This window comes from Myodes glareolus, chromosome 8 (assembly GCF_982192425.1).
Source record: "Myodes glareolus chromosome 8, mMyoGla1.1, whole genome shotgun sequence".
NCBI lineage: Eukaryota > Metazoa > Chordata > Mammalia > Rodentia > Cricetidae > Myodes > Myodes glareolus.
Window position 1 is genome coordinate 68,857,540 of NC_142033.1, and position 14,041 is coordinate 68,871,580.

Below are 14,041 nucleotides of genomic sequence, written 5' to 3' on the forward strand. Positions count from 1 at the left end.
AGCACTCACAGGCCTCCTGGGAGCCAGGCTGACTCCACAGCGAAGGTTCACACTGAGAAGGGAACCCCTCTGGCCACAAGTCTTTTCTGAGAGTTTCTGTTCTGGAGACAGACCTGCAGGTGGTCGTGAGAGGATGGGGCAGGGTGACTGATGTAGCAAGTCACTGTTGCAGCTATCACGACTGCTTGTAAAAACCAGACATAATGTTGGAGCAAAACCTTGGCCAGACACTCAGACAGGACCTGGCCTTCATGGTGTTTCCAACGTGGGTTGGTCCCTCCAACCATAAGCAACTGAATTTGAGGTCAGTGGGATGACTGAGATGAAGGTGCATCTTCCTGAGGGTCCTGATATCACTCAAGAGGGAACACCAAGGAAACAGCCAACAGGAAGGAGTTTGAATGTACTCCAACCACGGGTCTGTAAAAGGCTGCTGCCCAAAGAGCTAAGAGAAGGAGATACAGATGTAATGCCTAGACTCATCCCGGAAGCTCAGGGGCACATGTGACACCAGAAAGCTCCATCAGCACTTGCCACAACCAGATGGCATCACCCTGAGGCCAGTGCTTAGGAGACAGTCACTGAGAGGTACGGGGAGGACAGGCAGAGGAGCCTGCTGTGGGCTGCGGCACCAGGGGAAAGTCTGTACTAAATAACACCTAGAATTTATGAAAGTCACCCCCTGTTACCACTTCTGTCACCTGTGTGGGGGCGGGGATAAGAAACAAGTCACACATAATTTTATCTGCAATGCTGAGCACAGGGTCAGTATCTGGGTGTGTCCTTAGCGGTTTGAAGTCTCAAAGGAGATCGGCTCTGGGGAAGGTGCTCATTGGTTCCCCTCAAGGCAACAAAGACCAGCTTTTCCTGCTTTGGGGCTCTGATAAGGCACAGCAGGACTGACCTCAGAGAGGAAGCAGCCCTGGCCAACACGAAGGTGGGAGGTCCCCAGCATACTGCCGTTTGCTTACCTCATCTAAGTCCTCCTCAGGTGTGGCCGGGGTTCGGTCTGTCCTGTCAGTGTTGTAGGATGTCTCGGACAGCGTTTCTGAGTCCACGGACTCCTCGTCAAATCCAAAAAATGTCTCCACAACATGCTTCTGTAAGAGACCCGAGCATGACGTCAGGAGCAGGAGAGAACAGCTGCCTATCCGTGCCAGCCCAGGGCAGAGGTGCTCAGAGCCCATCTACAGCTGCAGAGGACAGAGCGGGCCGCTAGGGCAGCTAGTGAAGATGTGGCTAGTGTAGCAATGACAAGGTGGTAGGAGGTGCCACAGCTAGAGAGGGCTATGCAACTCCTGGGTTGGCCTTAAACACAGGGTTCTCTGAGCCCTAGGTCCCTCCCGGCAAGAGATGAGCTGCCACCCTTCTGGCACAAAAGGGGACCTCACCCACTCTGTGGCGCCAGCACCAGGAGCAGTCTAAGAGCGGAGTGGGATGTCTGGCTCCAAAGGGAGCTGCGACATGGGATGTCAGGAAAGGGGCACGTGATCAGGAGCGCTGAGCAAAGACCCCAGGGCTGAGCTGGAGAAGCAGCTGCATGGCCCACGTCCCTCCCAGGCCTGCCTAAGAGGCAACTTTTCTTACCTTTTGAGGACAGCACACTCAGAACATTGACACAATCAGAAGGAATAGTGTGAGAGCCCCGAACTCATAATCTCAGATCCCACAGTTTGAATGTCCCTTGTGCCAACGACCTGAGACTCTGGCCACACCTCTCTCACTCCAAACTGTACAGGACATGGGGCTTTACTCATTTGTTCATTCATTCATTCAGTAATTGCTGACTGAACAGATTCTGTGAGCCAGACAAGGTTGAGCCTAGAGATGCATGCTTCAAACCAGGTGGGGTAGCAGTCAGGGGAGTGCTTGCTGCAGGAGGCTACCTCCATCAGCCATCAGCCTCCACACGCATCCCTGCTCCTGGCTCTAGTACACTGCTCTTTATTCTCGTCCTAAACAACCCTCTTTGAGAGACTTCCTCGCCTTCACAGAGGGCTTCCTATGCCCGTGAGAAAACAGCAGCCTCATTGCAGTGGTCAGCTCTGGGCTGCCAGAAACTCCTCGAGTTCCATACCTCTCCCCAGCCCACAGAGGAGGAATGGTGCACCTCATACCCAAAGGGCATCTCTTTCTCTGTAGGTTGACGCCAATGTGCGCTTGCAGTTACACGTGTGCGGATAGAAATCATGGAGGTTTGGGTCTCTAGTGACAGCATCACGAGGAAGTCCCTTTCATGTTGCAGAGAAGGGACAGAGAGGGACTTCTCGGCCAGCTTACACAGTTAAGGTTTCTACAGAGGTTTTTACAAGGCACCAATCATCTCTTTCCACCAGAATGTTTGTCAAGTGATTTGGGGTTTGTGTGTGACCTCTTTGAAGGTTCACATGGCCAGAATCTACTGGGTATCCCCCTGCCTTTGTGTCCAGGTGAGCTGGAAGGTAGGGCAGTGAAACCAGGCTAGGCTTCATCTAGTCCAAGGGGCCTTCAGCATCCTCCCCTGCCTTCAGAAAGGAAGCCCCAGGCCCACAGGTATTAGAAACTCCAGGGAGCAATGGGGTCTACACCCGCAGCTCACCTCTGCTTCAAGCTCCACACCCACCCCTGATGTCTTGAGCTGCTCCCTGGCCAACCCTATTTTTCATAAACACTGCTAATTGCCTGGGCTCTGGGGACAGAGCTGTGAGCTGGCTGTGCTAACTGGTGGCCTGGTGGAGTGAGGTCTCTGCTCCTCCCCCTACCAAGTGGGTCCCAGGAAGTTGCTAAAACATACTTCCCAAGATCAGGGCACGGTGTTTGTTAGCATTCTTGATGAGTCTGGGGCTAATAATCCTGCTCCATTTCCTAGGCTAACCTGCTTCAGAAGGTCAGGGAGACAGCTTATTAAGTATTCGGTGACAGAGCCTAATCACAAGGTTTTGACTGCTGATGTTCCCAACTCAGCGGCCCAGGGTCAGGCCCAGATGGAGCCTCACAGCAGACCAGCCCCACGGAGAGCCGTGCTGCACCAAGGGAAGCTAGGAGCTACTTACAGGGTAGAAGCCGGCACAAACCAAGAGTCACAGTGAAACCCTGCACAGTGGAAATGAATCCATAACTATGTACAGTAGTGCATTTCCCCAGCAGCCCTGAGCCAGCTGGGTTTCGGCTCCGGCTCCGTCAGACTCTCGGTCAAAACACGTGGGTGGGTCAGTTTGTCTCCTTTACAAGCTCCTTGTTGCCTTATTTTCCTTCTTAAATAATGTCTCACATTGTCCCGGCTGGCCTTGAACTCCATCCTCCTGCCTCCACTTCCCACAAGGTTGAGATTACAGAGGTGTGCCCACAGGCTGTCTCATGCCTGGAAGAGCTCCCTTGTCTAAGCGATGAGATGACAGAGAAGCCGGTACAGCCACCTCCTCCCTCTCCCCTACAGCTTCACCCACACAACACAAGACAGAAACGCCAGCTCAGTGTTTAAAGTGAACACAGTGGCTATCCCCTTGAAAACCGCAAAACTTGTTCCTGGCTGTAGACACACAGGAGGCGGCCCACACCTGCTTCCAGAGGCTGGGGGAGAGCCACCAGGAAACGTTGCTTCCTGCATGCTGCCGAGTGGCCTGTGCTCCTCGAGTCTAAACTCCCTGGGTATGTGCCCCCTGCAACTCTTGGACAGGAGAGTTCCAACAATTCACAGATGCCAAGTGCACTGGCTGTGAGGGGCTTGCCCCTCTAGTTCACCCTCCTCACAACGCAGGTCAGTCTATCCAACGGCATTTCTATAAACCAATCCAAAGTTTAGAATGTAGTTTGGGGGCTAGGGGTGTCTTTTGTTTGGTAGAGTGATTATCCAGCATGGTGGGGGTGCATGGTTGTGGGGTGCTAGCAGCTGTGAGTCACTGGATGCAAAGCATGTGATGTAGGTAGAGATTGGAGGCTCAGAAATTCAAGGTCATTCTCAGAAATATGGTTAAGTTGGAGGCCATGTTCATTGAGCTACCATGAGGTGTGTGTGTGTGTGTCTGTGTCTGTGTGTGTAAAGTAATTTTCACCAAAATGCCTGCAGATCGAATGTTTCTTCTACACACACACACACACACACACACACACACACACACACACACACACAAGCTCATGCTTGGCAGATAGAAGGAAAGTCTCTCTCTCTCTCTCTCTCTCTCTCTCTCTCTCTCTCTCTCTCTCTCTCTTTCTCCTCCACTAGACCCCAGCATCTCATCAACTCCTTTCTTTACCTTCCCAGCATCCAGTCAGAATCACCTGAAAGATACAAGACCTTCCAATGGCAGCCAGGAACTGCCAAGACCCTCCCCACCCCAGCGAGCTGCATACCTTCATGCCTATAGGTCATCTCCTGGCAGCCAGAGAAGTAGAGGCACACGAGGGCACAGAGGCAGAGGAAGAAGGAGAAATAAAGCACAAACAGGATATACTCCATGTTGGGATGGTGCCGGCACTGCTAGCCTGTGCTGGGTGGACAGGCCATCCCCAGCTTCTCTCTAACCCCAGGAAAAAGCACTCCTCACAGCTTCCTGAATACTGTCAGCGGCAGAAGCTGGAGGACAGGGATGCCCCAAGGGTGTCCCCTTGGTAACAGCGATGCTACCTTGGATCGGCTCCCAGATGCTGGTGACAGAGCTATCAACGGAGAAGAGCCAGTTTCCAGGCCCAGGTATTCATCATAGAGCACAGCTTCTAAACCAGCATGTCCTCCGGGAACTTCCCTCCTAGGGCCCAGCCTCCATTATGCCCATAACTGTTGTCAACAGTTTCAGGTCCCTGGATAGCTGTCAAGTCCCTGGGCACAGCAGTAGCAACGGTACCATGAAGAGAGAGAGCCTGCTGTTCTGTGCCAAAGTCACAAAGAACTGGGTGCCTCCTCCCTCAGCTGCCTGGGACATCTTCCAGCTAATCACCACCACCCATGGATGTCCTGGGCACACTCAGTCCACTGTTGTCTCTGCAGTGTGTCACTCAGGGCTTATTTACCTTAGCGCTTACACGGCCTGCCACAAACCTCTACAGAGAGTTAAGGGGAAGCTGTGCCTCCTAAGTTACAGGGGAGTCATCAGTCCCTGGCCTAGACAGGGGTCCAGGGTTGGATAAAGGCATGCAGCCCTTACAGAAGTGCTACTAGGGCAGGAGAAGTGACCCCTCATCTCTCCCACATGAGGGCCAAGGACCAGCCCTGCAGGCAAGCTGGGCATAAAATGTATGACAGCTTCGTGTAGTCGCTGCCCTGAACCTCTGGGCTGGTGGGGTGCTGTGCTGGCAGCTGTGAGTCACTAGACACACAGGACATGACAAAGTCACACAAGCTCCTGGGGCAACAGCAGGGAAGGACTACCTAGGAACGGGTTCAGCTGCAAACAACCATGGGGGATAAAAGGGCCTATAGTTGCTGAGAAGCGGCAAAAATCACACCATAAAAGCAGTGGGATGCCCTAGGCAGGAAGTCATACCACAGCAGCGCCTGCTCCAGAGATGCCCGCCAACCCTCTGGCCCTGCTTTCCACAAGCAGCAGACTTAGCCTCTAGGCCCTGGCTTAGGTTTGGATGACTAGGTGTGCTGTGAGCGGACTCATTACTGTCAACAGTAAGGCGAGGTCCCTAGAGAGGAGGTGACTCCGACTGGGCATGGCCAAGCAGACTTCACATGCTGGGTGGCTAACACCACAGGAGACTGACACTAGCCCAAAGGCTGGACTGTGGGTTAGAGGGCCTGAGCATCTGGATTTAGCAGGCCAACTACAATAAGCCAAGTAGTTTCAGCTCTCAACCTTGACACAGCCTAAAGTCATCTGAGGGATCCCCGATTGAAGCGCTGCCTTGATAGGACTGGCCTGCAGCCATGTCTGTGAGGGCCTGTCTTGGTGACTGGTGCTGTGGACACTGCCGTTCTCAAACAGAAGAAAGCTAGCTGAGCAGCAGCCAGAGAGGGAGCCAGTAATCAGCAGTCCTCCGTGGTCCCTGCTCAGATTCCTGCCCTGAGTTTCTACCCTGACTGCCCCATGATGAAATGTAATCTATAAATTGAAACAGGCCCCTTCTTCCCACTGCATAACCTGGGCTTGGTGGAGCATACGTGTAATCAGCATGCAGGAGGTAGGGGCAGGAGGATCCTCAGTTATATCAAGAGGTCAAGGTCAACCTGGGCGATAAAAAACTCTATCTTTAAAAACGCCCGTGCAAGAGATGGGGGGGAGTGGAGGGGAGGGGGAGCAGAGGGAAGAGGAGGGGAGAAGTGGGGAGGAGAGGAGAGGGGAGGGAAGAAGTGGGAAGGGGAGGGGAGGGGAGGAGAGGACAAGAGAGGAGAGGAGAGGAGAGGAGAGGAGAGGAGAGGAGAGGAGAGGAGAGGAGAGGAGAGGAGAGGAGAGGAGAGGAGAGGAGAGGAGAGAAAAAGAAGATCCACACAGGTTTCCCAAACCCAGCCTTTCAGTGTTCTCACTGACGTACCCTCACACCCCTGCTTCTCTGAGGTAGGCCATGTCCTACAAATGCATTTTCTCGGGAAAGGCAGTGCCTTTAGTCAGTCAGCCACTCTGGAGACTCCTGCTCTGTGCTGGACAGGGAAACAGGACAGGGGACACAACCCACTGTGCCTGCTACACACGGGTGACTCACTGCCTGTGCACTGTGAACTTCTCTCTCGATCAGCAGATTTGGGGACCAGTGGGAGATTCCGATTCTTTAATTCCCAGCATTCCAGCACAGGTCCGGCCGGCACTCCTATCTGAGATACTTGGGGACACAAGTCTGATCTTTTCTGATTGGCAGAAACTTTTATAGACTTTATCAGTTAAGTATCCCTAATCCAGAATCCAGAATCTAAATGTTCAAAGTTGAAACTGAAAACATTTTAAATTTCAAAATTAGAGTCTGGGATCAAGGCTTCACAGCCTATATAGGCTTGAAATAGCCAGACCTCAGCAACGAATTTCTGGGGAACCTCGAACTATGGAGTTTTTAGTGCCCAGCTTGATCAGCAAACCACTCAGCTGCCTACCCTCAGTATTCTAACTTCTGTGTCAGGGTAGAAGGGGGCTCCCATGCGCTACAGACAGGTTTGCCAACCGACACAATCTTCATTCCAGCAGCAGGGGGCGCTTTCTCCCCATTAGTCTCAGCTTCCAACCACTGAGTTGGCAGCAGCCAGAATCATCCAGACTTTCTGTGCAAAAGGACTTTACTTCATTGACATCGACAGAAGCAAAACGTCCCCCAGAAGGGAAAACGGCAGGCCATTAGCTCTACCAAAGGCAATGTGCAGCAAGCAGTCAGTGGAGCCGGCTGAAAGCTGTTAGTGAGGTCACCGTGAGGCAGAAACAGGTACTGCAGCATTGTCCCTAACCACAGGAGGACCTTGTGAGCTCTCAGTGCGCTGCTCAGCCCTGAACAAGTTACCACCCACACACTCAGCAGACTGTGTGGCCATAAACATTCATATTCACGAGGCCAGTGTGTGATGCTGATGGACATTTCTAGAGTGATGCTGAGTGAGAATGCAGTCAAGTCCCAGCCGAGCGTGGGACAGACACTGGCCCTGGGGAGGGGCCATGGCTCCATCACTGTTTTCTTTCCCAGCTTTTCTGGGATGCGGTAAACCCAGCTGTGAATATACACCAGCTGTGCGGGACCACTTTCCAACCCGTCTTTCCTGTCTGTCTGTTGGTTGGTCTGTCTGTTTTAGAAAGGGTCTTTGACTGAGTTGACTTGAAACTTGCTGTGTAGACCAAGCTGGTCTCAGACTATAGCCCTCTGCCTCCACTGTGCTGAGATTAAAGGTGTGCACCACCATGCCCAGCCTCCTGGGCTTCTGGCCCTGACTTGGCTCGGCCTGATGGAGAAAGCTGGGCCCTGGAGCTCAAGTGAGTTGGAGGTCCAGCCTCGTCAGCCCACTGCTCTGCATCTATCTCCTGTAACTGAAAGAGACAGGGTGGCCGTGGGAGAAAATGAGATGGTGGCATGGCCACTAATGACTCCAAGCACCCAATGAGCTCAGACACTGACTTTAGTGCCACCACGGGCGACCTGTGGGCCAGACGTGGCTCAGAAACACGTCTGACATGCTCTACAGTAGTTCTGACATTGACATCCACATTAAAAGTCTTGGATTTTATATAAAGGTGCTGTGACTGAATTGTGTCCCCTCAGAAGATATGCTCAAGTACAGGATGTGCTGCTGCGACGTGTGAGTTTACTTGGTCAGTGGAAGGGAAACTATAGAAGAGAGCAAACTGAGGCCAGGGGAGGTTCTGTTTCCACCATGACTGGTCTCCCTAATGAAGACGTCAGTGTGACCTGCAGGGTCACAGAGGCAGCTATGGGCTGACATAGTGCAAGGAATACTCCCTATCACTGGAGCTGAAAGGAAACGGGGAAAAGAGACCTCCAGCTGCCAGAGGGAAGGAGCATGGCCTGGCCAGCCCCTTAAGGCCAGGCTTCTGGCCTCTTGAGTTATAAGACAGTAACTTTCTCTCATTCCAAGTAACCCATTTTGTAGTATTTTGTTCAGACAGTCCTGGGAAAATAGTATGTCAGGATTTACACCTCCCTTGCCTCTTTGCTTACTGAGCATAGCCCAGTCTGGCCTCAACTCAGCAGCTAGCTGAGGCTAGCTTGGAGTTCTAGATCTTCCCACCTCCACCTCTCCAGGGCGGGGGTTATAAGTGTGTTCCACCACACAGAGGAGAGGACTTACACTGCCCTTGAAATAGCGGAATGTCTAGCACCATTGGCTCACCTTGTGCCAACCAGTATTCTGTGCCAGAAGAGGCAGCGTCCCCACCACTCCCTACTGTCACCCAGACTCCACCAGAGAGCGCATCCTTGGCCATTTGCTATCACGCTTACATGGTTTTTCTTATATGAAAGTATTTCTCTACAACCGTCTCTCTATCAGAAGATGAAGCCAGCGGGTCCCAGTTCAGGAAGGAGTGGACCCATCCCAGACAGGTAGTCAGGGTGAGGGACACACAAACCACGCCTTCTTTGAAACCTCCCACGAGGGTCTCTAAGTCTCCCCAGTCATTTCAGAGTTCCCTCAACAGGACACCTAGGCTGCCTCTGGGAGAAAACACACTTACATTTTACAAAAAGAACACCGTTCTGTGTAAATCACCAAAGCTGAGTTCCCAGAGCATGGTGTTGGGTGGCATAATACAAGGCCAAGGGTCCTTTAAACCCTTCAGAAGACCTGGGTATTTATGCTTTTAATTTTGGACATATATAACCCAAGGTCCAAATACAGTTTTCCATGAATAAATTACCATATCTAGGTCATATTACTGTGCCGTAATGTATGGAGCCTTGAGACAGCCATAAGAGCCTTTCTTTCAACAGCCAACACAGCCGTGTTACACGGTCAAGCTTTTGCTCTGGGTCTGTGAGTGACCCTGTGACCCTCTAAGGCCGGCCTGTCCTAAAGACTCCTGATAGGTACATGGCAGGCTCACCTTGGGGGGCTTCAGGCTCTTCCCTCGATGCCTCTTGGAGCGCAGCAGGCGTTCTCTTTCCTGCAGGGAAGCACAGCCACCCGTCAGCACCTGCAGCCAGGCCCCCACGCCACCACACCACACAGTTAAGACTCAGAGATTCACCTTTACTGTGTGGCCTAGGTCACATTCTAGGCACCCCACTGAGAGTCTGGTGACAAGACATTCACTCAGGCCCTTCTCTGGGTGCAGATCTCCCAAGAAAACATCCACCTTGATGGGCCATCCCATCGTAGGCAAGCCTGGATTGTTCTTTGGGTCAAGAGGCTGCAAAGTCTAAGCAGCGTGGCCTCGGAGTAGTCCTGCTGGCCTCGGCAGGGTCCACAGCAGTTTGAGGTGCCTGTGACTTAGGGCTTGGACAGAGCCAGGGTGGAATCTCCTACAATCCCGGAACTGGCCAGGTGACCACTTTATTTTCTCCAGTTGTTTCTTCCTCGCTGTGGTGTGTGGGGCTAGGAGCTGTCCTGCAGCATTGCTAAGTGGGTATCCTCTGCAGAAAGGGCTCCTGTGCGGTAGGAGTGGCAGAGCTGGGGGTGGCACTGTACCCGGATGGATCCAGGCCCTCTCGCTCTCAGCACAACCTTTTCCCTCCAGCAGGACAAAGCTGGACTCAGCCTGAGCCTGAGCATCCACCCATCAGACCCCGGCAGGCTGGTCACGCTAGTCCCTAGCCTTGTCATTTTTCTTTTCACTCACTGTCCCTTCAGCAAATGTGTCTCGTCGTCCCCAGCTATATTATGCTATCTGGATAATGAAGCCAAGATGGATGGCTATACAGATAGTGGAAGAAAGAAAGGAAGTGTCAGGGAGCAGGGGGAGGGAGGGAGGACAGAAAAAGGGCATTGGTCTCATCCTTCTAGGATATGATCATGGCTTCCCAGCCTTCAAAGTCTTGTTGATGGAACCTTCACGTACACACAGGTCTCGTGAGTAAGCAGAGCCCACTCTGCGTCTGAGCTCCAACTAAGTCCACTGAGGGTGTGCCTGACTGTGCTGTCAGGTGCTGTCGTCTGCAAGGGACATCCCCTCTCTACAGCAGCCTCACTCCCCTCCCCTTTCCACAGAACCAGCCCTGAAGAGTCAGTCACAAAGCCCACCCGCAGCCTTAGCTGGCCCGTCAAACTCGGGTCTGATAACAAAGTTCAGATTTGCAGGCTCAAACTCCTGGTATGCAGCGGCTAAATGCAAAAATAAGTATAAGTTAATAATAACTCAAAGGCCCTGCATAGCAGATCTATGCTGCCTCTTCACCACGGCAAGCCAGGAGCCAATTGAAAAGTAGGTTGCCATGGAAACCGTTCCCAGGTAGCACCGGATCTCATCTCAGCTGAGCTGAGCCACCTTTCTGGAGCATCGCAGGGGAGCCAGTGCTGGAGGCTGGGCTGTCAGGGCCCACTCCCACCCTGAGGCTCACTGCTGACTCTGCCTCCTGGGGTGCCGTCCTGGCCGAGAGTGACAACGTACCAGTGAGAGGTCATCGATGACGTGCTGCTGCTCCAGCACCTGCAGCCTCAGGAACTCAATCTCCTGCTCATCCCTGGTCAGACTGAGGTCATTCAGGGATGTGTGTCGCTTTAGGGAGGCCTGAGCAGACAGCTTTTCTTTCTGCAGCCGGAAGGAAAGAGAGTGTGGTGGTGTGCCACAGTGTGAAGGACAGCGCTTCTGTGGGGCTCAGGAGGCGGGGGTGATAGACAACTGGTCCCAAGATGGGAGGTACAGAGCTGCAGGCCAAGGCCAAGCCAGAGGCGTGGTCAACGGTGCTCACCGGAGAGGGTGGAGTGGCAGGGCACGGGGCAGAGGATGTCCTAAGCGAGTCTTGGAAGCTAGAAGGCTAGGTAGGCAAGCGGGGGCGGGGGAGACTGCCCACCAGAGGCTGCCCACACTCACACCTACGCCCCAGTCTTCTAAGCTGTAAAATGGGCACTCTAATCAATGAACATGACGGCATCTTACAACCACCCAGACAACAGACACCAGTCATCCCTGATGGAGGAAAACCCGAACCATGTTTCATATACAGCCCCCACAGCAGTAACTGCTCCCAGAGGAATCCATGAAGCGTGAGACAGTCACAGACCGTCATCCACCCAGGGGATAAGCCTGCCCTATTGATTCTACAAGGCCAGCTGGGAATTGATCCCACTGCTGAGGCGTCCTAGGGGTGGGGTGGGTGGAGATCATGGACCACAGAGTCTGGCCAGGGGCAGGAAGCTGACGGGCTCCGTGGCTGGGCCTCACCATCTCCACGTTCTCTCTCGTCAGGCTCTTGAGCTTCTCCTCCATCCTCTGGATGCTGTGTAGCAGGTCCTCATTCTTCTTGTTCATCCGCTTGTTCTTCTCCACCAGTGGCTTCAGCTGCACCTCCGTCTCCCGAGAGCGCTTCAGCTGCAGTGGGGACAGACACCGGTCGGGGGCCAAGCCACGCCAGCAGAGCTTCAACACTGTCCCTGCAGGAGCGTGACCCCTGGTGGTCAATCCAGTCACCCAGTTTTTCCTGGCCATTCTTCGGCAGACCACGGGGCAACACCCTGCAGACAACAGCCCTGGCCAGAGCCGGGCCGCCTCCTGCAGAAAGGTCAGTCCAGTCATACAGCCTGGAGGGACTTACCACAATCTCCAAGCAGACAGTCCCTAAAAGAGTGGGGTGTCCTTCTAGGCTGTCATTTATTCAGCCTCTGGGAACTACTCTTATGCCCCTCTTGGTGATCTGATCTTCACCCCAGTTCCTAACATCTTTGAGGCAAGAAAAGCTTTGGGGTCAGATCCACCTTCTAAAACAATCTATGTGTTTAGCATGTGGTGTGAGGGCCAGATCAGTGTGAAAGAGACTAGCGAGAGGTCGCAAGGGGCAACAGGGGGAAAGAGCAGAGAGCTGTACAGTTACAAGTGGCTACTCCTTTTCCTCTTAAGCACAGTAGGTGGAATGGTAGGGTCACTGTCCAGCTGCACAACCATGGTCAAGTTCTCAGCCTGTTCCCTCATCCATAAAATTGAAGCATCGGCGGTATCTGTCAGCATCTCTCAGCATCTGTCTTTGCAAAGCTCTTCCAGTGGGCCACAATCAGAAGCAACTGAAATCTCCTCATATCACCACCACAGAAGTGGCTGCCAAATCACCAAGTCCTTGCCATGAACCTGAACTAGCTCTGACCCTCTCAGTTCTCTCACTGAATCCCCTTTCCACCCAGGAGGGCCATGGCCACTATGCTATACACCAGAACATGAGCAAAGAGGTGGCCCTGTGGTCACTGAGGCCACAGTCACAGAACTAGAAGCAGAGCAGGAATCCAGCACAGAGGCTGACCCGAGCACCCACCCTCAATTTCTGTGAATGTTAAACTCTCTGATATTGTGTGTCAGGTACCAAAGGCACCACGTGACCCGTGAGGCACTTGTGGAGATCTACCCCTGCTCCCATTCAAGAATGATGGTGACTGACTTAAAGCAAAGACAGGCACAAGGCTTCTTGGCATTGTTTATAATAGTGAAGATGCCAGGAACAACCTAAATGGTCGGCAGGCAGGCTGGCCAACAAGCCATGGCACTGCCACGCCACAAAGTCCAAGCCAGCAAAGCCTACGCCTCATCACCAGGGATGCAAGGCGCACTGCAGAGCATTAACACACAGTGGGTGAGGACAAAGAGCCCACTTTGCAAAGGCAAAATCAAACCACCGGCCCTTGGGGTGTGGATGTGTTGATTAAAGTGAAATGTGTAGACGCCCAGATCAGAAGTCAAAACAGTGGGGAGTCCTGACTGCCTCCTCATTTCCACCTGAAAGTGTGTTTTCCTGTTCTCCTCGGTAAACTACCACGTGGTCACGAGTGATTATTCAGCTTGGGAATATTCAAGCAAGAAGTAGAAACGTCATGGGTGTATAGCCCAAGTCTGATCGTCTGGTTGTCGCTATCTGAGGTATGCCTCCAAGCACACTAGGAAGAAATTAATTTTCTTTCTGCTAAACCTGTGAAGATACATTTTCCTTCACAATCCAGGCCAGAATGAGCACCAAGATCTTGAGGCTTTTGCTGAAAGGTTTGTGCATTAACGATGAAAATTAGCTTAGCTGGGGCCAGCGAGATGGCTCAGCAGGTAAAGGTGCTAAACTTAAATCCATCCCCAAATCCACACAGTGAAAAAGGAAAGCCAGCTCCCCGCAGTTGTCTCCTGACCTCGACAAGTGGCACACACAAGAAAGAAGATATAGTGAAAGAAAGAGATGGGGGGGGCGGGTTTAAACATAAAAGAGGTTTAGTTGTTTCTATGGCAGAAATAAGCATATTCATGCATACTAGTTTTACTAAAGATTTATTTTAAACTATAAGTCTGTGTTCATTTCACACCACACACAAACAGAGAGAGAGAGATCTAAGACAGGATCTCACGTAGCTCAGGCTGGCCTCATAACTTGATATGAGCTGAAGAACAGCCTTGAACATCTGATCCTTCTACCTGCCCCCTCGGGTGTTGGGATTACAGGCTGGAATTACATGTGGTTTATGGAGTGATGGAGATGAAACCCCCACCCCACTCCCGGGAATTCCAGCATG

General features: G+C 52.5%; 2 protein-coding genes across 9 annotated transcripts in view; both read right to left on the minus strand.

The window, feature by feature from the left end:
• Positions 1-14,041, minus strand: part of Jakmip1 (janus kinase and microtubule interacting protein 1) — a 93,477-nt gene that overhangs the window by 27,125 nt on the left and 52,311 nt on the right. For all 8 annotated transcript variants that reach the window (XM_087909084.1, XM_087909083.1, XM_087909082.1 and 5 more), the window contains exons 6-9: positions 11,730-11,876; positions 10,956-11,096; positions 9,453-9,512; positions 972-1,100 (exon numbers count right to left, since the gene is read on the minus strand). In XM_087909084.1, the coding sequence (XP_087765210.1) occupies positions 972-1,100; positions 9,453-9,512; positions 10,956-11,096; positions 11,730-11,876 (477 nt within the window). The remainder of the gene's footprint in view (positions 1-971; positions 1,101-9,452; positions 9,513-10,955; positions 11,097-11,729; positions 11,877-14,041) is intronic.
• LOC146893882 (uncharacterized) lies at positions 1,009-9,248 on the minus strand. The gene has a single exon (XM_085691971.2). It carries the CDS (start codon positions 4,433-4,435, stop codon positions 4,229-4,231), a length of 207 nt encoding a protein of 68 aa, XP_085548097.1. The 5' UTR covers positions 4,436-9,248; the 3' UTR covers positions 1,009-4,228.

Coding starts and splice junctions, on each gene's coding strand:
- LOC146893882 (XM_085691971.2), bottom strand. CDS start 4,435: ATGGAGTATATCCTGTTTGTGCTTTATTTCTCCTTCTTCCTCTGCCTC.